The following is a 26,726-nucleotide window of genomic DNA, read 5'->3' as shown; positions in this document are numbered from 1 at the left end:
AGCTGCCACCAGCTGAGACAATGAGGGTGACTCATTCTACCTGAGTTTGAAAAGGATGGCTAGTGTTCTCAATAAAAACTACCTTCTGTAAGTCTATTTTTGAGTCAGATGACTTAAATGGGTCTAAATGACAGGACATTAATGAATCTCCTTTGATATTTCTATATTAGCCTGATATCCATTTTCTTCCTGAGTAGCTGTAGCTTCCCCCCACAGAATGGCGTTTAGCACAGTACATCAAAGAGTGACAGAGGAAGTTGCTTTTCAGTCTTGTCTTAGAGACAGGATATAATCGGGGCTGGTAGGAATGGGAGCAGACATCTAAGGCAGCTGCAGGACTTTGAGAAAAGGCAAATACCCCCAAAAAGGTGCCCCATAAGTCCCTGTGGAATGAAGGAACTAATGAATGAGTGAATGCACACAAGTGTGAGAACAGTTGTGGTAAAGGAGACAGAGCGTTGGACTTACAATGAAGAGAACTGAGTTTCCAATGTTGTGCTGCCTACCAGCCCTGCCGTCTGGGCTAAAATCATTTAACCTCAGTGTATTGGGCTTCCCTGGTGGCTTCCCTGGTAGCGCAGTGTTAAAGAATCTGCCTGCAATGCAGGAGACCCAGGGTCGATCCCTGGGCCAGGATCTACCTGGAGAAGGAAATGGCTACCCCCTCCAGTATTCTTGCCTATAAAATCCCATGGACAGAAGAACCTGGCAGGCCACAGTCCATGGGGACACAAAGAGTCAGTCACAACTTAGTGGCTAAGCATGCCCACATGTGCTCCAGTAACTTTATCTATAACATAATAATCTATTTTTGTTCATTTTAATCTATTTTTTTAATTCTTTGTTTAAAAAATATCTATATTTCTTTCAATTCTCAAAACCTGAAAGGCTCAATTTTTCAAGAACTTTCAGAATAAGTCCAGGAACATCTGTATCCTGTCTGGCACATGGGAAGAAGTGGAGACGTGAAGGCATTTCCCATGAGATGCTGAAAACTCGACAATGCTCGTGTATGGCCTTGACATGAAAGCTCAAACTATAGTCTGGATACTTTAAGCTCACATAAGATCTATAGCAAGGTTTGCTTAAAGGCATTGAAATTCTCTACGTGAGCAACACAGTTTTTATGAATGATACTTCAATGAGACTTTCATCACGTATCACGTCAAATATTTGTTTTCATCCATACAATCACTAAAGCTTATATGAGAGCTCCACTGCTGGTGAGACGTTGGGTACACATGCCATCAGCTTTACCCGAATCAGACAAAATATTTGCTTACCAACAGCAATGTGTTCACAAGAAATAAACCTTCTTTGCTTTTCTTGCCTAGACTACATCTTCCTTTGCAAGTAACCGCACCTAACGTTGGGGCTTCAGCAAACAAGAGTCTCTTTTGGAACAGACACTGTGAGTTACCAAACACTTGGCACTTGAAATTACAGCCAGTCACACCCACATCTGTTCATTTGCTTCTAACTCAACCCTGCTTCTTGGCTTTTCCAGGCGCTTAGAATTCTTTATCTCTTAATTTGTCATGTCGCTCTTTAAAATAGAGGAGAACATGTGCCCACCTCCCACCCCCACACACATTTTATCTTCCTTGATCATGTTCTTATGGGCTGAATTCATTGTAGATTTTTTCCTTCATTCTAACATTACTTTGGTGAAGGGGAACAGCTACCCACTCCAGTATTCTGGCCTGGAGAATTCCATGGACAGAGGAGCCTGGTGGGTTATAGTCCAGGGGGTCACAAAGAGTTGGACACGACGGAGGGACTTTCACTTTTAATGTTACCTGGCTTTACAGGATGTTTGTGTAAGGAGATGCCCTCCCCTCCTTCCCCTCATTTCTGCCACAATAAAGAAAGCTGTATAAAAGCAGGGAATTTGTTTCAGTCGGATGCACGAGTATTGAAGAGAATAGGCAGCTATTTATCTTAATCTTTAGAAAATGTTAACAAATTCCTGTCAGCATCCATGCAACCCTCCAGTATCCAATAACTGACATAAAACACTGGGCTTGCATGAAGTACCCACAAGGTCTCTGCTTCTAGAAGTGATGACATCTCAGGCATTAGCTGCTTGACATAGAGGGACACCAGAAAAGTGAGAAGTGTTTGAGCGATAAATCAGTCATAACGCAACTTAGAAGGCAGCAGGGACTGAAGCATTCATGAAGAAATGACGCCTCATGTCATTTTATTGAACGGGACCTCCACATGGACCATCTGTTCCCGGGGCCACACAGTAAAATGAGCCTTTCTTTTTTTGCCCCAACTGCTTAGAAGACAAGGGTCCTCCTGTTCCCACACTGACACCCCTCATTCTTTTCCTGCAGATTGTATTTCATAATGATATATTACTTCTGCCGGAAATGAGTAGTTATCCAGCAAACGCATAATTCACTCCATAAAATGAGGACGACATGCTGAAAGATCACCAAGGTCACAGGCAATTCTACTGACAGCTGAAAACAGTTAAACTGACTTTCTTCTTCTTACCACCCAGGCAGGACCCAAAGGGGAACAACATGGCCAAAAATTTCATTCTGGCTCAGAAATCTGAACTCCATCCAGCCATTCCCTCAGCTTCCTCCACTCCCTCCAATAAAAGTGACTGGCTCACAATGCCTTTTGATATCGTCCCACTTCTTTCACATGGGATCTAGGAAAGTTTAGGGAACATATAGATGGAGGCACCTGGTCAAAGGAATCAAAAGCAATCCTTCCACTGTGTATTTGGACAAGACTCCAAAGCACTTGGGTCCCTCCAAGTGCCCAGTATATGGGATAGATGAGGTGGATCATTTCCTGGAAAGTTGGGGCTACTCTTTACTGCCTGAGTGGAGGTGCAGCTTGGGTCTTTAAGGCTTCTTTCTCTGCAAATAATTCTCTCTTAAGTTTTAAATGTTTAATAAATAAAAGCAGGAGTTATTGCATATATTCACCCAAACTTTATCTATGCTCAGGCTGCACCCCAAACCCCCAAATTACTGGAAATGACAAAAATTGACAGTTTTGACACTATGAATGGTGCTGTGTGCTCAGTTGTTCCTGAATCATTCCTGACTCTTTGTGACCCCATGGACTGTAGCTTGCCAGGCTCCTCTGTCCATAGGATTTTCTGGGCAAGAATAATGGAGTGGGTTGCCATCTCCTCCTACAGGGGATCTTCCTGACCCAGGGATCGAACTCATGCCTCTTGCATCTCTTGCATTGGAAGGCAGATTCTTTACCATTGAGCTACCCAGGAAACCATATGAATGGGGCTGTCTATATCTAAAAACAAGAAAAACTCCTGGGAACAAACATTTTTACATGTAAGTGCACACTGAAGGCAGAAGAATTATTGCCATGTCATGCCAAGTTAGAAAGTCAGTGTAGAATCAATAACCAACATATTATGTATGGGCTCTTCTACATGGGTGGTACAATATTGTCACTTTTTGCACTGAGGTTCTTTGCACAAGACAATGTGTTTCTCTGTACATCTGTATGGGAGAGCCTTTTTAATGATATCTATAGCCCTATGGGGCTTCCCTGGTGACTCAGTGGTAAAGAATCCACCTGTCAAAGCAGGAGACACGGGTTTAATTCTTGGGTCAGGAAGATCTCCTGTAGGTGGAACTGACAACCCACTCCAGTATTCTTGCCTGGGAAATTCCATGGACAGAGGAGTTTGGTGGGCTACACAGTCCATGGGGTCACAAAAGAGTGGGTACACAACTTAGCAACTAACCGACAACATAGCCATTTTAATTACTTTACTAGAGATATAGGCTAGAATAAGAAAGTAACTCCAGTCCCAACAACTGAGAAAGATGTCACAAAATCAACGGACTGATTTAAAGACTATGCACTTGCTTCATGAAGCAGAAAATCCAGACCTGCCTTCCCAAACCTGAAGCAGAGTTGCTGGTTTCCAGTCCAAGTCATCCCCTCATTTTTCCCAGGCAGAAAAATCTCCTTTGGTTTGGATTCACCCTGTGTTAATGAGGGTGGATTCCTGCCTGAGAATTCTCCCCTTGTGCTGGATGCAGGGGTCAGATCCCGGCTTCTGGGGGCAACCACTGAGCCACTGGAATAATCATTCCTGTAGCCACCTTACTTTGTTATTTTATTATGTGAAATAATACATTTTCCTTATTGTTTAAAGCAATGTGGCTGGAGTTTTGTCATGTTCACAAATCAATCCTGAGTATTCATTGGAAGAACTGATGCTGAAGCTGAAGCTCCAATACTTTGGCTACCTGATGCGAAGAGTCGATTCACTGGAAAAGATGTCTGAGGCAAGGAAAGATTGAGGGCAGGAGGGAGCTACAGAGAATGAGACGGTTGGATGTCATCACCAACTCAATGGACATAAGTTTGAGCAAACTCCAGGAAATGGTGAAGGACAGGGGGATACCTGGCATGCTGCAGTCCATGGGGTCACAAAGAGTCAGATATGACTTACCGACTTAGCAACATATTCAAGAGCTTAATACAAAGCCTACTCAGGGCTTAGTCACTGTTGTGTCTGATTCTTTGTGACCCCATGGACTGCAGCCCCCCAGGCTTCTCTATCTGTGGGATTTCCCAGACAAGCATACTGGAGTGGGTTGTTATTTCTTTCTCCAAATACAAAGCCTATTTACTCTTATTTGTTGGACAGAATTTAAAAGTTTGGCTAAAAAAAGTTTGGCTACCTACTTTCTGGATTTAAAACGTATTCCAGTAATAAATAAATTAGGAGGAAATTAGGTGCTTCAGAGCCACACCATCCCAAGAACAGAAAGTGACAGCCAATGACCTGAGAACAAGGAAACAGACGATAAAAAATAACATGAAAAACAAGAAGTTAAAACTCAGCCCACAAAGTCATTATTGTATCAAAGAACAGATTGTTCTAGAAATAATTCATGTGGAGAAAATTTCATTTAAACTAATAACTTTTTTAAAGTTTTTTCTGCTTAAGAGTTGAGCCAAAATTATCTGGGGAAGAAGAGCTGTTAGGACCACTTATTCATTGAGAACCTCATACAAGCTTGAAGTTTACACATGTGCCAGACTGCATTGTTCCCAGACGATTGGAACTGAGTGGCCATTTGTGCTCCTAAAGCACATAATGAAAAGTGATCAGGCCCCAAGAACACTCACAAAAGCCCACTGGGTTCCCAAGGGGCCAGAAGACTGTTGGAAACTATGGCAGGGTTAGGTCGATGTCTACCCACTGGAAGTGACAGCGCTGTTCCTGAGGTCAGACCCAGGTCATTAGGTCATCAGAATATAGAGACATTTCCTTAAGCCCTGGAGCAGGCACATGCTGCCCCACAAGCTGCCTGTCCATCTCTGGACAGTGCAACTTGGGGCTGCCTGACAGCCTGTGCTAGAGGATAGACCACCACATGGAGTGGGGGACTGGAAGAGAGGACCTGTAAAGTCTCCTCCAATTGTGTCCAATTTTCCTGTCTCCTCTGGGCTTCCCAGGTGGCTCAGTGGCAGAGAATCTGCCTGCCAGTGCAGGAGACACAGGAGACTCGGGTTCGATCCCCTTGAGCAGGGAATGGCAACCCACTCTAGTATTCTTGCCTGAAAAAATCCCATGGACAGAGGAGCCTGGTGGGCTACAGCCCATACAGTTATGAAAGAGTTGAACATGACTGAGAGACTGAGCATGCATATGCAAACACTTGGTCCTTAGGGGTCAAAAGATGCTCCGGATGCTGGCTGTTCTGTCCCTGTAATCTTCTAAGTCATCTCAGACCTCTGTCCGCGAGGCACCTGACAGCAGGCACAGTCTGACTGCAGGAGCGGTCCCTCTTCCTGGCATCGCTAGCACCAGGCTCCTCACTGCCATCCTGCTGCTGCCCGAAATCCCCAAGCAAAGGCTCAAGGTGCCACCACCAAGGACAGCAGGACTACGGGGGTGATGAGATTCATGTGAAATTGCCAGCTTCTCCAGCATGGTCTCGAACCTTAACTGATATATTCGGGCTTCCTTGGTAGCTCAAACGGTAAAGAATCTTCCCGCAATGCAGAAGACCTGGGTTTAATCCCTGGATCGGGAAGATCCCCCAGAGGAAGGCATGGCAACCCACTCCAGTATGCTTGCCTGGAGAATTCCAAGGATGGAGGAGCCTGGTATTTTACCATTCTCCAAAACCTGGGTCAGCTCTGCCTATCTCCCCAAAGACTTCCCCCAAGTCTTCCTGGTTGAAATTAATGACGGCTTCCTCAGAGCATTGCAGCAGGTTCCTCCCCCTCCTTCATTGCACCTCTCTGCATGAAACATAGTTGTCTGTGGGCACATCTTGTCTCCCCTAGAAGATCCCAGGAGGCAAGATCCAGGACAGTCTTGGTAAAGCAGGAGAATTAGCTCTTTCCATCCGGGAGCTGACAATTTGGTTAAAGTGACTGGGCAAATGCACCAAGAATGGGTTTGGGAGATGGTAAATTTTACTCAACATTAATTCATCTATGTGCAGTGAGCAATACTTTGGCCACCTGATGTGAAGAGCTAACCTGCTGGAAAAGACCCTGATGCTGGGGAAGATAAAAGGCAAAAGGAAAAGAGGATGAGAGAGGATGAGATGGTTGGATAGCATCATGGACTCAATGGACATGAATTTGAGCAACTCTAGGAGATAGCGGAGGACAGAGGAGCCTGGCATGTTTCAGTCCATGGAGTTACATAGTCAGACATGACTTAGCAACTGAACAACAAAGTGCAGTGTGCATGTAGAGCATGACTGCTGTGTGTCTACTGTGTGCTGGATGTTGATTTGGATTCTCGGGGAGGCAGTGAGATAAATTAAGAGTTAGTTAGACAAAGTCTTTACCCTCCAGAATTCACTGGCTAATAGTGGAGGCTGTCATCCCCTCTGACTCTCAATATTAACTCAGAAATGGGACTTGGAGCCAGGACATGTCTGGTCACCCAAGAGATGTAACTCAGATCATCTCGGGAAAGAGAGGCAAACTCCTATTTCATGCCCCTTCACTGTGGAAGTTTAGACCTATCTAGGACAGAAGAACTATACAAAAAGGATCTTCATGGCCCAGATAATCATGATGGTGTGATCACTCACCTAGAGCCAGACATCCTAGAATGTGAAGTCAAGTGGGCCTTAGAAAGCATCACTATGAACAAAGCTAGTGGAGGTGATGGAATTCCAGTTGAGCGATTTCAAATCCTGAAAGATGATGCTCTGAAAGTATTGCACTCAATATGCCAGAAAATTTGGAAAACTCAGCAGTGGCCACCGGATTGGAAAAGGTCAGTTTTCATTCCAATGCCAAAGAATGCTCAAACTACCGCACAATTGCACTCATCTCACACACTAGTAAAGTAATGCTCAAAATTCTCCAAGCCAGGCTTCAGCAATACGTGAACCGTGAACTTCCTGATGTTCAAGCTGGTTTTAGAAAAGGCAGAGGAACCAGAGGTCAAATTGCCAACATCCACTGGATCATGGAAAAAGCAAGAGAGTTCCAGAAAAACATCTATTTCTGCTTTATTGACTATGCCAAAGCCTTTGACTGTGTGGATCACAAGAAACTGGAAAATTCTGAAAGAGATGGGAATACCAGACCACCTGACCTGCCTCTTGAGAAACCTATATGTAGGTCAGGAAGCAACAGCTAGAACTGGACATGGAACAACAGACTGGTTCCAAATAGGAAAAGGAGTACTCAAGGCTGTATATTGTCACCCTGCTTATTTAACTTCTATGCAGAGTACATCATGAGAAAGGCTGGGCTGGAAGAAGCACAGGCTGGAATCAAGATTGCCGGAAGAAATATCAATCACCTCAGATATGCAGATGACACCACCCTTATGGCAGAAAGTGAAGAGAAACTCAAAAGCCTCTTGATGAAAGTGAAAGTGGAGAGTGAAAATGTTGGCTTAGAGCTCAACGTTCAGAAAACGAAGATCATGGCATCTGGTCCCAGTACTTCATGGGAAATAGATGAGGAAACAGTGGAAACAGTGTCAGACTTTATTTTGGGGGGCTTCAAAATCACTGCAGATGGTGACTGCAGCCATGAAATTAAAAGACGCTTACTCCTTGGAAGAAAAGTTATGACCAACCTAGATAGCATATTCAAAAGCAGAGACATTACTTTGCCAACAAAGGTCCCTCTAGTCAAGGCTATGGTTTTTCCTGTGGTCATGTATGGATGCGAGAATTGGACGGTGAAGAAGGCTGAGCACCGAAGAATTGATGCTTTTGAACTGTGGTGTTGGAGAAGACTCTTGAGAGTCCCTTGGACTGCAAGGAGATCCAACCAGTCCATTCTGAAGGAGATCAGCCTTGGGATTTCTTTGGAGGGAATGATGCTGAAGCTGAAACTCCAATATTTTGGCCACCTCATGCAAAGAGTTGACTCATTGGAAAAGACTCTGATGCTGGGAGGGATTGGGGGCAGGAGGAGAAGGGGATGACAGAGGATGGGATGGCTGGATGAGATGGTCCATCACTGACTCGATGGACGTTAGTCTGAGAGAACTCCGGGAGTTGGTGATGGACAGGGAGGCCTGGCGTGCTGCGATTCACAGGGTCGCAGAGTCGGACACGACTGAGCAACTGGACTGAACTGAACTGAGGGTGTAATGGTCTTAGGGTAGATCGGGTAGGGACAGGCCACATGAGATTCCTGTCCATGCAGAGACTGGAGAGAGAAGCCTAGCACTAGAGTTGAGGACAGAATGTATTAAGGAAAAGCAGGGAGTGTGTCCTATCTTAGAGAGGGCACAAACCCAGAACAGGGAACCAGCGTGCCCAGGTCTGAATCCTAGCTTGGCCATTTCCTCACAGTGTGATCTTGGGCATTCTTAACCACTCTATGTCTCCGTTTCCCCATTTGTAAAAATGAGAATAAAGACAGTATCTTTTTCTTACAGTTGTGGTAAGGACTTAAAGAGTTTAATGAGCTAAGGGCTTGGAACAGTTTCAAAGTGTGAGTTGTCCCTACAGTTGTCACTGTGTTGTAGTCTGGACTGAGGGGCAGTCAGGACTCGGGTGCTAAGGTTAGTCCCTTCCCTGTAGAGGCCACAAAATCAACAACCTCTCAGCCACCATGACCACCACTTCCCAGTGAAGGTAGTAACCTGGGGAGTAAATGAATTTTCCAATCTCGTCCATCCAAGCAGGGAGATTTTCTAGACATTTGAGTGTAATCATCATGACGGAGCAGGAAATATACAGTTTCTCCTCCTCTCAGACAATTTTTACTGTTACCCACTGTTTACCGTTTACCAAAAGAAGACTTCCAACAGAGACGCTCTTCCTGAAACCCAGTAGGACTCCAGAGGACCTTCCCAGGAGGCCCTTCCCTATATCCTCTGCTCTAGCTCTTCTCTGAAGCATCTAGATAACAGTATTTGATGCACATTTCCTGAGTTGTTTTGCAGATGTGAAAAACCCTTCCCTCTTCAACAGACAGAAGATGTTAACTACTGAGCACATAGCCCCAGACCTCCTGGAACCTAAGGACTGACCATGTGAACCCCTGTGACACCACCCTGTGACCTCACCATCAGTCAATCAGAGAACTGTGCAGAAGCTGCCGAAGTACCCTGCTACAGCACCCTTCTCCCCACCTGCATTTTTCTGTTTGTTTTAATTATTTTATCTATTTTAATTGGAGGACAATTACTTTACAATATTGTGGTGGTTTTTGCCATACATCAACATGAATCAGCCACAGGTGTACATGTGTCCCCCATCCTGATCTCCCCTCCACCTCCCTCCCCATCCCCTCCCTCTGGGTTGTACCAGAGCACCGGTTTGGGGTGCCCTGCTTCATGCATCAAACTTGCACTGGTCATCTACTTTACATATGGTAATATATATGTTTCAATGCCCACCTGCCTTTTAAAAATGCTTTGCTGAAACCCTTTGGGGAGCTCAGTGCTTTTTAGGCATGAGCCACCAGTCTCCTTGCAGGACCCTGCAGTAAACCTTTCTCGGTTCCAAACTCCAAGGTTTCAGTTTGTTTGGCCTCACTGTGTGTCAGGCACATGAACTTGTGTTAGTATTCCTTCCCCAAACTTCTCCAAATTTAGCTGTCCTTCTGCAGATTCAGCATCAGTTCTGGCCTCATCTTCTCACCTGAGCCTCCATTCCAGCCTGCTGATGGCTTTTAGTCCCTCTTCTTTGCTAATTCCATGATCTTTACAAAACTCAAATCATAATTGTGTTTAACTATGTCTGGTGGGAAAATACAAATGAAAACAAAAATAGCATATGGCTGTCCCACCATCAGGCTTATGATTAAAACTGCATCAAAAACAGACAACTCATGGTAAAGATCAGATTTGTGGTCACCAGAGGCAGTGGGTACGAGGAGGGAAAACTGGATGAAGGTGGTCAAGAGGTACAAACTCTCAGTTATAAGATAAGTAAGGGGACTTCCCTGGTGCTCTGGGGGCTAAGACTCCATGCTCCAGATGCAGGGGGCCTGAGTTCCATCCCTGGTCAGGGATCTAGATCCCACAGGCCACAACCAAGAGTTCTCACACTACAACTAAGACCTGGCACAGCTGAAGAAATAAATAAAACATTTTTTCAAAAAGATAAGTTAAGTTCTAGGAATATAATGTACAATATGATTGATAGAATTAAAACTGCTCTTATGTTATATGTGGAAGTTGTTAAGAGAGTATATCTTCAGAGTTCTCATTACACAGAACCAAAGTTTTTTCTATTTATTTAATTTCATATTTATACAAAATGAAGGATGTTCACTAAATGTATGGGATAATCATTTCATCCTGTATGTAAGCCAAATCATTATATTGTACACCTTGTGTGTGCTCAGTCACTCAGTCATATCCGACTCTGTGACCCCATGGTCTGTAGCCCGCTAGGCTCCTCTTGCCTGGAATTCTCCAGGCAAGAATACTGGAGTAGGTTGCCATGCCCTCCTGCAAGGGATCTTCCCGACCCCAGGATCAAACCTGCACCTTCTGCCTCTCCTGCACTGCAGGCAGATTCTTTCTCCACTGAGCCACCTCAGAAACATTATGTCAATTATAACACAGGAGAAAAAAAGTGTTTGCTAACATCAAACACTTTTAATGGGTCTGAGAGGGATATTCTCACACACCCAAAATTGGAGTGAGGTCATTTTGGAGGGTCTCTAGGCAGCGTGATTGAAACTTAAGGTCCACAGTCCTCTGACCTAGCAGCTACAAGGCTCCACATCTACCCAGAGGTACATTCCCATGAGAACGAAGGAGGCACATCAAAAAGGTTCATTGAGCCCTGCTTAGAACAGAGAAGAAAGCTCAGAAAAAAAATCTAACAGTTCATCAGAAGAGAAATGGCTGCACTGTGATATATCCACTTTCTGGAACATGATACAGTGCTGAAAACATGAGCTACACCTAGCATTACCAACATCAAAGGAGCTTACATAAAGACAGGTAAGCTATGTCTGTCCCCCTTCAAATTCATACGTTGACGTCCTCACCCCCAGTATCTCAGACTGTGACTGTATTTGGAGATAGCATCTTTAAGGAGGTTATTAAGATATTGACCAAATAAGGTGGGCCCTAAGCCAATATGAGTAGTGTCCTTGTAAGAAGAGGAAATTAGGATACAGGTAAAGATGCATGAAGGGAAAACCCAGTGAAGACACAGAGAGAAGACGGCCATCCACAAGCCAAGGAGAGAGGCCTCAGAAGGCACCAGCCTGCAGACACCTTAATCTTGGACTTGTAGCCCCTATACTGTGAGAGAATAACTTTCTATTGTTTAAGGCAGTGGTCCCCAACCTTTTTGGCACCAGGGTCCGGTTTCATGGAAGACAGTTTTTCTATGGACCAGGGTGGCAGGAGGGGATGGTTTCAGAATGATTCAGGCACGTTACATTTATTTTGCATTTTATTTCTATTATTACATTGTGATATATAGGGTCTTCCCAGGTGTAACTAGAATCCGCTTGCCAATGCAGGAGATACAAGAAATGCAGATTCGATCCCTGGGTTGGGAAGATCCCCTGGAGGAGGAAATGACAACCCACCCCAGTATTCTTGCCTGGAGAATCCCATGGACAAAAGAGCCTGGTGGACTACAGTCGATGAGGCCGGAGAGAGATGGACACAACGAGCAACTGAACACCCTACTTATAGTATATACGATGAAGTAATTATATAACTCACCATAATACAGAACCAGAGGGAACTCTGAGCTTGTTTTCCTGCAGATAGATGGTCCCATCCAGGGATGATGGGAGAGCAATAGGGAGCAGCTGTAAATACAGATGAAATTTCACTCTCTTGCCTGGTGCTAACTTCCTGCTATGTGGCCCAGTTCCCAACAGGCCACGGACCAGTATTTTGGCCATGGACCAGTATTGGACCAGTACTGGACCAGTACTGGGTTAGTGACCCCTGATTTAAGGTACCTAGTCCATTTTGGACTCTGGTACTTTGTCACAGCAGCCCTATTGAACTAGACCACACAATACACAATATTAGATATTTTCTCTGGGTGTATATAGCTATGTGTAATGTATGGAAAAGAGAATGGAAGGGCCCACCCCAGTCCAACCCTTCCTTTGGGGAGGCATAGAGATTGAGATTGGGGATTAGGGGTTGAAAAGGTAAAATAAGGCTTTACTGATTATAATAACAAAGTACTTGCACATTATTTGTATATCAATTTTAAAAGCCCTCACTCATGGTCTTCTATTGACTACAGCATACAATTTACTTCCCCACTTGCAACCAGCCATCTGTAGAACTTCATTTCCACTCTCACTCCTGAACCTTTCACACCAATTTGCCACACCAGACTATCCCACCCCTCCACAGTCTCCACACCTCTGTCTGTCTTGTCTTTCCCCCTCTGTAAGCCTGGGCTGCTGATTCTCATCCTTCAGAGCCCAGCTCAGCTGTCGCTCATAGTAGAAATAGGTTGCTAGAAGTCTTACTTGGCAGATTTTTCCCAAGGCCCTCTTCTCTGCTTTTTTTCTTTTATGTCTTTATTCATTTTCATACTCCCAGTTCCCGATCAGTGCCTGTGGCCAAGTAAATGCTCAATAAATGGTTCCAAATGCACTGATGATAGCAACATTTTCTAGCAGGTTACTTTTTCCTCCAATGTGTCTCAAAGGTCTCACATTTCACTGTGTGTGAATTAACAGACTCCCTCAAGACCAAAACCATAATCACGACATGACCGAGGGCCAAACCTTCTACTGCTTCTTTCATACAATGGGGATGACAGTATTTCTGAGCTAGCCAAGCCGCATTTACTTTCAATTTTGGTGAAATCAACTGAGAATGTATTGCAATTTATTTTATTCAAGTTCTGTGCCCATAAAGGTCTTCAATTACTTAACTCACAATGCATGCGTGCTCAGTCATGTCTGACTCTTTGCGACCCCATGGACTGTAGCCCACCAGGCTCCTCTGTCCATAGGATTTTCCAGGCAAAACACTGGGGTGGGTTGACATTCCCTTCTCCTGGGGTTCTTCCTGACCCAAGGATTGAAACTGAGTCTCCTGCACTGCAGACAGATTCTTTATCATCTGAGCTACCAGGGTTACCTGAAATAGCCCCTATATAAAAAAATGCCTCTTGAGCTCTAACTGGAAGGCTCTGCTAACCCAGACCTTACCTCTTCATTGGCTTGGGTGAGCACTCTCTCTCCAGATTGGAGGATGTGTGTTTCACATGCATTGCATTATAGGAAGTGTGAGTGTAGTCATTTTCGTCACTGTAGTCAGGACCGAGCAACGTCCGGGCCCATGTTCCCATGTCATAAGGAGGAAGAGTGCCTCCAAATTCAGATGGCAAAAATTCAGGGTGTATTAGCTGGTGGAGGCTGTTTAAGTTGTTTCCATGCAGGAAAATCTGGAAAGGAAAAATAATAAGCAAGGAAAAAAATCCAAAACATATGATCAAGCATTTAATCTAATACACAGTATAGCAGTGACAAAGTAGATGTGTTGTTGGTGATCATGGAGTTTAAAGAGGCATTCAATTTTGTGTCTGTGGCTTAGTCTTCATAAAATGTTAATTTATTGCTCAGAAAAGGAGCTGAATTAATAGTCTTTAAAAATGAAGTTCATGAATAAATTGGGTATTTTTTGGCCATGGTCCAAATTTACATGTATAGTCATCTCTTAATTATCCCTGCAGATGAAAAGAGTAGGAATGTAGACCCCCAAAACCCCTGATCATGCTTCATGCACACCACATTGCACTGTTCTTTTCCTTAAGCTTCCTCTAGACCCTCCTCAATGTTCCCCATCCCTCCTCGGCCTACATCTAGTGGCAAAGACTTCCTCAATCTGCCCCAGTGACACCTGCCCACTTGACCCTCTCCGATTCTCCAAATTAAATGTTCATTGTGAGATGACTTCTAAGTTTTTCTGATTTGTTCATTGATGTCTTTCTCCCCCATAGAAGAGGGCTTCTCTGGTGGCTCAGTCATGAAGAATCTGCTTGCCAATGCAGGAAGCACAGGTTCCATCCCTGGGTCTGGAAGATCACTCCAGTAGTCTTGCCAGGGTGATCCCATGGATAGAGGAGCCTGGTAGGCTACAGTCTATGGGATGGCAAAAGAGCTGGACATGACTGAGCAACTCAACAATGAAACAACCCCCATAGGAAGAGCAGGATGCTCAGGAAAGGGACCATTTTTTTTTAACCCTTTTAATACTCTCCTAGCTCCCAGGGTGGTGTGGGCACAAGGAAAGATCTCAGTCACTTCTTAAGCAATGGAATTGGAAACTGTGACCTGGGAATTTATTGTGAGATATTTTTGCAACAGTTTTCTGTTTCTGTCTGGATTTGCCAATACCCTCAACAAACAAGTTTGCATCTTCGAAGCATATAATGGATGGTGATGTAATTAGTTGTAATAATAATATTTTCAAACAAATCCATAAAGTGGATAAGCCACAAGTCGATAATTACCATTGCCTATAATTTAAGAATTGACTCCTGAAAGTTTATTCAAAGTGCAGCTGTATAATGACATCGATCCCCACACTTCTTCATGTTGCAGGCTCAATGCGCGTTAATTGTTCCCGAGTACAGGGTCATCAATTATACACACACATGCGCACACTTAACCATGAAGAAATGTATGAATAAATGTGATTTTTTAAAATACTTACATATAGTAGAATAATATATTGTGTAAGTATTACATTACACTGTTACTACAGGCATCTCTTGTCTATTGTGCTTTGCTGCACTTAACAGATATTATACTTTTTATAAACCAAAATTTTGTGGCAACCTTATATCAAGCAAGTCTATTGGTACCCTTTTTCTAAAGTGTTAGTAAACCTTGTGTCTCTATGTCACATTTTGATAATTCTCTTAATATTTCAAACTCATTCATTATTATTATAATAGTCATGGTGATCTGCGATCAGTGATCTTTGATATAACTATTACAATTTTTTGTTGTTGTTTTGTATTTTTAAGTATGAACTTTTTTTTAGACATAATGCTATTTCACACTTAATAGACTACAGTATAGTGTAAATGTAACTTTTTTATACACTGGGAAACAGAAAAAAAACATACATGTGATTTGCTTTTTCAAGATGCTTGCTTTTTTGCAGTGGTCTGGAACCTAACTCACAACATGTCTGAAGGGTGTATATTACTAGTATAATGTACTATGTAAGTATATAATAAATATTTGCTTTTTATAAAATAAAATTTAGGCTACACTCTGCAGCATATGAGACCTTAGTTCCCTGATCAGGGATCAAACCTGTGGCCCCTGCATTGGAAGGCAGAGCCTTACTCCCTACCTTGCCCTATTGTACTGAATTTTAACTTGTGATGTAATGACATCATTTAAACAGGAAGGAGACAAGAAGCTAAGTGCTAAAATTCTTCACAAGAATACTGTAGCACTTCAGGAAACAATGTACATTTTCTGACACTGGATGGTTGGGTATGACTGAATTTTAACAAGAATTTTTTTTTAAGAAATTCACCTATTCTGGCTTTTGCAGAATGTCTCAGTAGAGGAATTATATTATTTGAAATGTGGAAAAGCTGGAGCTAAACACTGGTCCTGGTATCCACGCACCCACCCAAAACATCCAGTTCTCATAGGAAAAGGCGCGTTGTTGAAACTGGTCTTCTCTCTGGGGGTCCTGTGGAGTGAAGGAACTCGGCAGGTAGGAAGTGGAATCCCCATTTGTCAGATTCTGTTCTGCACCCAGAGAACCAGGAAGCGCCTCCCTTCGGTGGCAGAGCACACATGCTGGCTGCCTTGTGGGAGGAAATGCCGTGGCTCCTTCCTGAGTAGAAGACGAGGCCAGTGGGAAGCACGACGCCATGCTGGGAACCGTATAAGGCGCTTCTCGGCTCTTATCACCATCCTGAGCCCCAGACAGATCTCAGAATGTCCTAGAATGCCTCTGCCTCCTGAGGCTGGCCAATTCTAGTCCCGGGTTCCATATTCATTTGCAGACAGGAGAATCACCCTGCATCCCATACCCAATGGCAATGTTTCCTAATGATTTGGAAACAGCTGAGCTTTAGGAGTTGGGAACCCGGCAGAGTGTGTATATGTGGCAGGGATCCCCCTCGTTATCATTCCCCTCTGAGTACTCTGAGCTCTTTCCCATCATGGAGTCCCTGGGACATAGAGGCTTATATGTGAGCTAAGTTGCTTTAGTCGTGTTTGAATCTTTGCGACCCTTTGGACTGTAGCCTGCCAGGTTCCTTTGTCCACAGGATTCTCCACTCAAGAATACTGGAGTGAGTTGCCATGCCCTCTCCCAGGGGATCATCCCAACCCAGGGATTGAACCCACGTCTCTCGTGTCACCTGCATTGGCAGACAGATTCTTTACCACTAGCGCCACCTGGGAAGCCCAGCGGCCTGTATAAAGTACTGGAAGACTGACTCTTGTTCCCTTAAGAGGTGGTGTCCCTGAGCTAGGTAATAGCTGAAATCATAAAGCTTATAAGAAAAGAGAGCTAAATAGGAAAGAGAAATGAGTGTTCCAGAGTCTCTCCTACAAGAATGACTTTATGCTGTGTGTCTGATAAAATTACCCCAACCACTCTGATGTGGGTATTAGTTTTTCCATTTTATAAATGAGGAAACAGAGATTCAGAGAGGTTAAAGAATGCTTGGTTTCTCAGCTAATCGGAATGCCGGGGTGGGGGTGGGGAGGGGGGGGAGGTGGGCAGGGGTTGCGGCGGGCAGGGGAAACTTGCTGGAGGATGCTGGCTTCCCAAATGTCATCAGCTGATGCAATCAAGATTTTAAAAGCCTTTTTCCTGTGAGCATTATTATTTCTAAAGAAGAATGCATTCCCGGCCTCAAGGGTGAGGGAGCCGGCAGCTATGACCCAAGAGTCACCGGGAAAAAGGCAAACCATCAACATTCTTCATAGAGATAACACATTTGCAGGACAAAATGTAAGTTCTTAAAATATTCGGTGAACAGGAAGCTGTTTGACCTGGCATCTCCCACAAGCATTTACTGTAAAAGGGGCATCTAGCATTTGCATCCCTTCAATGCTTCCTTTGGTTTGTCACCGGGACGCTAAACTAACCCAGTGCCACTAAATTATTGATTAAATCCAGGCCATTTGCAAAACTCCAGCTGAGGCTCAAAAGCTCAGGGACTGCAAAAAAGAAAAACAAAACAAAACAAAACAAAACCACAGTGAAAAAAGAAGACAGAGGGAGACTGAGTGGAGGGGCTCTGCAGTTGTCCTTCTGAACCTCCCCTTGTTGGATTTTGTTTTCATTACCCGTTTCCTGGTCTTGTCTTTAAGGAATGGCTTGATGAGCGTGTACAGGGCATGAATATACCAGGGCTGGTTGACAAAATGGACTCCTCCAAAGCGGGCAGGAAAGCTGTCCTGGGTGGAAAGAGAGAAACACACAGTGATCAGCACACATCACAGGTTAGATGGGCACAGCCGGACCGCCTCCTTGAGGGCCTGCTGCTTCTCAGGAATTGAAACATCATCGAATGGTGGAAGAGAGAGGAAACACATCTACCTCCCGTTTGTTAAGGTTGCCTCTGTTCCCCTGCAACTCCACAACTAAGATATCATGCATCAGGCCTGTCATTTCTGAGTCACAATCATGCGACCCCCGACACTGCACTGGGACACTTGCAGCCTGGATGGTGAAGGGGCTGGGGTTCTCCATGGCGTCAGAGAACCCAGGCTTCAGTTCTCACGAGCCCTACAAGAAGGCTCTGTTTACCCTCATTCTCTGCTTTGCTGCCCCAGCCCTCCCTGGTAAGGGATCATGACCAAACCTTCTGGGTGATGGAGGCTGTGTAGGAAGCTGGTGGAAAAGGATTTCAAAGGCTGTTCAGAGCTGGGGCTCCCTGAAGTCCTTCACAGTCTGACAATGTCCAACATTTTTGGCTTCTTTTTCACCAATTTCAGAACTAGCTCCTTATTTCATCCTGGGACCCACCCTCCCCCAGTAGGTTCCAGGGACAGACACATGCTCACTGATGGGCTAGCAGACTCCCCTAACTGAGGTCCTCTTTTCCTGCAGATGAACACATGAAGAGTGTATATTATTAGTATAATGTACTATATAAGTATATAATAAATATTTGCTTTTTATAAAATAAAATTTAGTTTTTAATTTTTTTAATTTATTTTTTTTTAGTTTTTTAAATATAGGAAATATACTTTTAAAAATGTTTCTAATTTTAGAATCCAGCTCAGGGCATAAGCTTAGAAACCGAGAAACTGCTCTGGGTGCTAATTAGACCCACAGAACAAAGGACCTTGATCATGAACCCTGAGATGGTCCCACAGCACCAGGTTCTGTGCTCCTGAGGCAGGGCTTCTGAAGACTGCATTCATTGTGGTTAATGGAATTTAAAAAGAAGGAACATCTAATGTGATTCGAATTGCCAAGCATTATGGCTATCAATTTTATGGCAACAAACATCTTTGCAGAATGTTAGCAAGATGGAGTGAAAGCAGTAGAAGTCTCCTATCTGAGCTAACAGTTCAGGCCGCTGGTTGCTCCTTGCAGTGTATGAAATGCCCTGTGTGGATCTTTTTTAGTAACAAGGAAAGAGAGCTATTAACTTTTTTCAGAACCCTTTGAGTCTATAGGCTCCCTGGGCATTTTCTACACTGAGACCTAGTTTCCAACATAAGTACATGGAACTGTGCTTAAAAGTTGACCTTTAAAAAAACTTAACAATAATTTTGCCTCTATCTAGACAAACAATAATTTTGCCTCTATTTCTAGGCATTTTACAGGCTTCCCAGGTGGCACAAGTGGTAAAGGACCCGCCTGCCAGTGCAGGAGACACAAGAGACATGGGTTTGATCACTGGGTCAAGAAGATCCCCTGGAGGAGGGCATGGCAACCCACTCCAGTATTCTTGCCTGTAGAATCCCATGAACAGAAGAGCCTGGTAGGCTGCAGTCCATTGGGTCACAAAGATTTAGACACGACTGAAACAACTTAGCTCGCATATAAGCCTCCAGAGTTGGACACGACTGAAGTGACCTAGCACATGCTCAGACATTTTACAGAGTACAAAGTAGTATTTTGAAGCTTAAACTAGACAGTTTCAATAAAAGGTCTTCGTTTTGCAGGTCTTTGTGTATTTTTTGTTTCATTTATTCTGTCTTTTGAAAACTTAATGAAACCACCAAGTAAGGGTGGAAAGACTGTTTATACCCATTTGTACATTTGTCAAGATTTCACACTATTTCAAGTGCAAATTCAGAAAGGTAGAAGTTCTTAATAAGATTTTGTTTTCTCTTTTAGGTGCAGCTTGGGATCTAAAAATTCACTGGTTTCTTAAAAAGAAAGACCTTTCCCAGAAGTTTTTTCTTTGCAATGAGTGCTAAGCAATAACCTCAGTCTTTTGGAGCCTCTTGAGCTTGTTAATTCAGAACTAAAAATAACTGTAATTCATTGTCTTACATGCTACACGTGGGTTCTGGGGCTGTAGAAGAAGAATGAAAGTAAAGGATTTATCTGTAAACCAGGGTTTTAGAATCTTTTCCAGTTGTGAAAGGAAGCAGAATCCTATGGTCCTTGCCCCCCACCCACCATGTCCTCTGCCTGCCTTTTGTTTGTGGAAAACTTCAGTCAAAAAATATGTTTAATCAGAGAAGTGAGAAATGAGGAAACAAAGGAAAATAGTGCAAGGAGACTAAATAATAATAATATGGTCATTAAACATAGTCAAGGATCTTTAGCTCTTTCTCCAGGGCTATAGATAATATTCTGAGCCATGTCCTGTGAGCTGTCTTGTAGATACTCAAACATCAGGTGGAGAAGTAACTACATGATGACTAGACTGTACCCAGGACATGAGCTGCCACCATTCCTAGAACTGGCCACAAAGAAATGGAACAAATGGGCCCTGGAACCGAAGATTAACTCTACCTAAAACAACCAAGATGATGCTGGTCAGACCACTCATGACCAACTTGAAGACGACTGTCAGAGCTGATTGCTATTTCTACATGTAGCCCCCCTCCTTCCATCCATAAAAGCTCTTGCCCCACTGGTTGCCACTGGTAGGGGTGGGAGAAGTAGGCTTTTGGACAAATGTCTGTCACCCTCCCCTCCAGCTGTCAGCATCTGAAATAAAGCAAACTTTCCTATCTACCAACCTGGCCTGTTTATTGGCTTTTGAGCAGTGAGCAGCCAAACTACACACACTCTTTCAGTAAGAAAACGGACAGTAAGAAGGTTTTTATTTCTCTTGAGAGTCTATTTATTAAATTTCTAGTTTGGTAAAATGGAAGAAAACTCTGTAAATAATACTGCAGAGGCACTAGGTAAAATCTCAAAGAAAATATTAACCTTTAAAAAAAAATCTAGAGAATCTTAATTTTAGTCTATGGAAACTCAGTTCTCAAAGATAGCAACACTGTCTTCAGAACAGACTGAAAGAAAAAACAGCTGAGACTTGCCAGTTGTCTGTGGATTCATCCTGGTTTTGAGTCTACCATCTTCAATGTGTAGGATTTTATTGAGGTTGGCTTCTCATTCAGGTTGGCAAAGAAATATGTACAGTAATGCATGTAAAATCCTATGCCTTGATTTTGAGGCTTTCACACAGGCTCACTTTTCTTCAGGTCCCTTCTATAAAATTCAAATGAAGGCCCCTCTGTACAACAAGTGTGCTCAGTCACTCAGTCGTGTCCAACTCTTTGCGACCCCATGGACTGTCACCCACCAGGCTCCTCTGTTTGTGGGATTGTCCAGGCAAGAATACTGGAGTGGGTTGCCATTTCCTCATCCAGGGGATCTTCCCGACTGAGGGATCAAAACTATGTCTCTTGTGTCTCCTGCACTGGCAGGAGTTCTTTACCTGGAGTGGGTTCTTTACCACTAGCGCCACCTGGAAATCCCATTTGTGTAATAAGGTCAATGTGCAAATGTTCCTAGTATCCTTGAATGAACCTGACTGTGTTATTTGTAATGGGGTGAGTGTGTGTGTGTGTGTATTACGCACAGGGAAAGGTGAGGGGGAAAAAAAATTAACAAACACAACCATCTTTTATACAATGCCCATCATTGTTACTCATTTTGCCTAATCTCATCAGCAAACCACAGATAAAGGAGAAATAGTCTGTCCCACAAATGTCTCCCAGGACCCCAAGGGATCCACCACCCTCACAGAGGTGCATTTCTTAGGGGCTGGAGCAGACTTATCTCAAGACAGTAAACTTTTATACTATGACAGTATAACATTTTGTTTTTTGAGTTCTTGGCAACTAAACTCTATGCTCCAAAAACATACTCCATGTTCAAGAAAATGGCATCAACCATTAGATTCTTGGGAAAAAAGGAGCAGTTTTGGTCCCTTGCTGTTAGGGAACTCATGATTTGTGAATTTTAAAATTTGTTTTGCAGGTATGCTTGTCATCATCCACATAGCATGATTTCCTCTATCTCTGGTTATGCATTTTAGGTATCTTATAACACCATGAGATTTCTGGTCTCAAACATTTCTCAATCTATGCCTAAGTGTTAGGATAAGCCAACTGGCACAGCAACAACAAAAGAAAATGGGAGTTGTTTTTGTGCATTTCATGCATTTATCAGTAAAAATATATTTCACATTATAAATATATTCAAATCATAAAACATCTTTCCCTCAGTTTATTTTAAATTAATTTATTTCCTTATTACAAAAAATTTAAAAAAAAATTTACCCATTCTAGAAAAGTACAAAATAGATTTAAAAAGCACTGGATATTAAAAATTCCAACATATGGAGGGTGAACAACACGCTTCTGAATAACCAACAAATCACAGAAGAAATCAAAAAAGAGATCAAAATATGCATAGAAATGAATGAAAATGAAAACACAACAACCCCAAACCTGTGGGACACTATAAAACAATGCTAAGAGGAAAGTTCATAGCAATACAGGCATATCTCAAGAAAAAAGAAAAAAAGTCAAATAAATAACCTAACTCTACACCTAAAGCAACTAGAAAAGGAAGAAATGGAGGACCCCAGAGTTAGTAGAAGGAAAGAAATCTTAAAAATTAGGGCAGAAATAAATGCAAAAGGAGCAAAAGAGACCATAGCAAAAATCAACAAAGCCAAAAGCTGGTTCTTTGAAAGGATAAATAAAATTGACAAACCATTAGCCAGACTCATCAAGAAACAGAGAGAAAAATCAAATCAATAAAATTAGAAATGAAAATGGAGAGATCACAACAGACAACACAGAAATACAAAGGATCATAAGAGACTACTATCAGCAATTATATGCCAATAAAATGGACAACGTGGAAGAAATGGACAAATTCTTAGAAAAGTACAACTTTCCAAAACTGAACCATGAAGAAATAGAAAATCTTAACAGACCCATCACAAGCACGGAAATTGAAACTGTAATCAGAAATCTTCCAGCAAACAAAAGCCCAGGTCCAGATGGCTTCACGGCTGAATTCTACCAAAAATTTCAAGAAGAGCTAACACCTATCCTACTGAAACTCTTCCAGAAAATTGCAGAGGAAGGTAAACTTCCAAACTCATTCTATGAGGCCACCATCACCCTAATACCAAAACCTGACAAAGATGCCACAAAAAAAGAAAACTACAGGCCAATATCACTGATGAACATAGATGCAAAAATCCTCAACAAAATTCTAGCAATCAGAATCCAACAACACATTAAAAAGATCATACACCATGAACAAGTGGGCTTTATCCCAGGGATGCAAGGATTCTTCAATATCCACAAATCAATCAATGTAATTCACCACATTAACAAATTGAAAAATAAAAGCCATATGATTATCTCAATAGATGCAGAGAAGGCCTTTGACAAAATTCAACATCCATTTATGATAAAAACTCTCCAGAAAGCAGGAATAGAAGGAACATACCTCAACATAATAAAAGCTATATATGACAAACCCATAGCAAACATTATCCTCAATGGTGAAAAATTGAAAGCATTTCCCCTAAAGTCAGGAACAAGACAAGGGTGCCCACTTTCACCGCTACTATTCAACATAGTTCTGGAAGTTTTGGCCACAGCAATCAGAGCAAAAAAAAAAGAAATAAAAGGAATCCAAATTGGAAAAGAAGTAAAACTCTCACTGTTTGCAGATGACATGATCCTCTACATAGAAAATCCTAAAGACTCCACCAGAAAATTACTAGAGCTAATTAATGAATATAGTAAAGTTGCAGGATATAAAATCAACACTCAGAAATCCCTTGCATTCCTATACACTAATAATGAGAAAGTAGATAACGAAATTAAGGAAACAATTCCATTCACCATTGCAATGAAAAGAATAAAATACTTAGGAATATATCTACCTAAAGAAACTAAAGACCTATATATCAAAAACTATAAAACACTGATGAAAGAAATCAAAGAGGAGTAATAGATGAAGAAATATACCATGTTCATGGATCAGAAGAATAAATATAGTGAAAATGAGTATACTACCCAAGGCAATCTACAGATTCAATGAAATCCCTATCAAGCTACCAGCAGTATTTTTCACAGAACTAGAACAAATAATTTCAAGATTTGTATGGAAATACAAAAAACCTTGAATAGCCAAAGCAATCTTGAGAAAGAAGAATGGAACTGGAGGAATCAACTTGCCTGACTTCAGGCTCTGCTACAAAGCCACAGTCATCAAGACAGTATGGTATTGGCACAAAGACAGAAATATAGATCAATGGAACAAAATAGAAAGCCCAGAGATAAATCCACACACCTATGGACACCTTATCTTCAACAAAGGAGGCAAGAATATACAGTGGAGTAAAGACAATCTCTTTACTAAGTGGTGCTGGGAAAACTAGTCAACCACTTGTAAAAGAATGAAACTAGATCACTTTCTAACACCATACACAAAAATAAACTCAAAATGGATTAAAGATCTAAATGTAAGACCAGAAACTATAAAACTCCTAGAGGAGAACATAGGCAAAACACTCTCCGACATAAATCACAGCAGGATCCTCAATGATCCACATCCCAAAATACTGGAAATAAAAGCAAAAATAAACAAATGGGATCTAATTAAAGTTAAAAGCTTCTGCACAAAAAAAGGACACTTTAAGTAAGGTGAAAAGACAGCCTTCTGAATGGGAGAAAACAATAGCAAATGAAGCAACTGACAAACAACTAATCTCAAAAATATACAAGCAACTTATGCAGCTCAACTCCAGAAAAATAAATGACCCAATCAAAAAATGGGCCAAAGAACTAAATAGGCATTTCTCCAAAGAAGACATACGGATGGCTAACAAACACATGAAAAGATGCTCAACATCACATATTATCAGAGAAATGTAAATCAAGACCACAATGAGGTACCATTTCACACCAGTCAGAATGGCTGCGATCCAAAAGTCTACAAGAAATAAATGCTGGAGAGGATGTGGAGAAAAGGGAACCCTCTTACACTGTTGGTGGGGATGCAAACTAGTATAGCCACTATGGAGAACAGTGTGGAGATTCCTTAAAAAATTGCAAATAGAACTGCCTTATGACCCAGCAATCCCACTGCTGGGCATACACACCAAGGAAACCAGAATTGAAAGAGACACATGTACCCCAATGTTCATTGTAGCACTGTTTATAATAGCCAGGACATGGAAACAACCTAGATGTCCATCAGCCGATGAATGGATAAGAAAGCTGTGGTACATATACACAATGGAGTATTACTCAGCCATTAAAAAGAATACATTTGAATCAGTTCTAATGAGATGGATGAAACTGGAGCCGATTATACAGAGTGAAGTAAGCCAGAAAGCAAAACACCAATACAGTATACTGACACATATATATGGAATTTAGAAAGATGGTAATGATGACCCTGTATGCGAGACAGCAAAAGAGACACAGATGTATAGAACGGACTTTTGGACTCTGAGGGAGAGGGAGAGGGTGGGATGATTTGGGAGAATGGCATCGAAACATGTATACTATCATGTAGAAACAAAGCACCAGTCTATGTTCGATACAGGATACAGGATGCTTGGGGCTGGTGCACGGGGATGATCCAGAGAGATGATATGGGGTGGGAGGTGGGAGGGGGATTCAGGATTGGGAGCTCGTATATACCTGTGGCAGATCCATGTTAATGTACGGCAAAACCAATACAGTATTGTAAAGTAAAAATAAAAATTTTAAAAAAGCATTGGAAAAATTAGAAGATACAAAAAGAAAGAAACACCTACAAAAAGAAGAAACACTTACCATCCCACTGTGAAAGTCATACTGTTACTGTTTTCTAACATTCAGGACAGCCTATGTTATGTTTTAGTAACACACATCCCCTGCTCTTTATCACTGAAAACCATAAAGATGTATTTCTCCCTCACAGGAAATGTCCTTTCTGGGTGGGCAGGAGCTGGCTTGATTTGCTCAGCCCAGGATGCAGCCTCCCTGAGTGCAGTCGCTCTGCTCATCACACTGCGGGAAACCACGTGGGGATCACACCTTTGCTGTTAAGGCTGGTGGCCAGAAGTGACATGCTTCAGCTGTCACAGGCCCAAACCGTGCCTGCATCCTAGGGAATCAAGGAGTAGAATTCTACCTCTGGCTGGTAAAGACCACAAGCATTGATGAACAGCACTAATGATTACCCAAGCTCTCCTTCCCTTCCCTTCACTTCCTTCATTATTTATTTATTTATTACTTATTTGGCTGCACCGGGTCTCAGCGGCAGCATGTGGGATCTTCAATCTTCATCTGCATGTAGAATCTTTAGTTGTGACGAGTGACATCAAGTTCCCTGACCAGGGATCAAACTTGGGCCCCCTGAATTGGGAGTGTGGAGTCTTAGCCCCTGGACCACCAGGGAAGTCCCCTTCTTTCTTTCTAAATGGGATAATTTTTTTTTACATTGGACTTAATTGATGGCCTACTTGATGCTTGTGAAATAATATCAGATAATCAGTATCAAATAATAAAAATTAGAGTTTACTAAGGAAGATAAGGTAAGTAAGTGTTAGGGGAAAACAGAAAATTGCCTTTCTTTAGTGTCTTTAATTTTTCACTCAAAATCAGTTTAGACCTTGCACCTCTTCAATTTGACACATACATATGATTGTATGCCTACAGGACAAACTGGATTATATTCCTTAAAGCACTTGGCAGAAATCGTCATTGTCACGGCTTTCTAGGATTTTGACTCCTTTTCCCACTTTCTCTGCCTAAGCTCTAGTTACACCCTAAGTTGCTGAGGTCAGGTTTGTGTTCCTTGGTGTCCTTTTTAAATATTTACAGTC

General features: G+C 42.4%; 1 protein-coding gene across 1 annotated transcript in view; it reads right to left on the bottom strand.

The window, feature by feature from the left end:
* Positions 1–26,726, bottom strand: part of CLVS1 (clavesin 1) — a 166,175-nt gene that overhangs the window by 15,882 nt on the left and 123,567 nt on the right. The window contains exons 4-5 of the mRNA XM_040261281.1: positions 17,743–17,853; positions 13,618–13,853 (exon numbers count right to left, since the gene is read on the bottom strand). Coding sequence (XP_040117215.1) covers positions 13,618–13,853; positions 17,743–17,853 — 347 coding nt within the window. The remainder of the gene's footprint in view (positions 1–13,617; positions 13,854–17,742; positions 17,854–26,726) is intronic.

Source organism: Oryx dammah, unplaced genomic scaffold (genome assembly GCF_014754425.2).
Source record: "Oryx dammah isolate SB20612 unplaced genomic scaffold, SCBI_Odam_1.1 HiC_scaffold_19, whole genome shotgun sequence".
In the NCBI taxonomy this organism is placed as follows: Eukaryota; Metazoa; Chordata; class Mammalia; order Artiodactyla; family Bovidae; genus Oryx; species Oryx dammah.
Note: the sequence above shows the minus strand (reverse complement) of the source record. Positions and strands in the feature narration are given on the sequence as shown.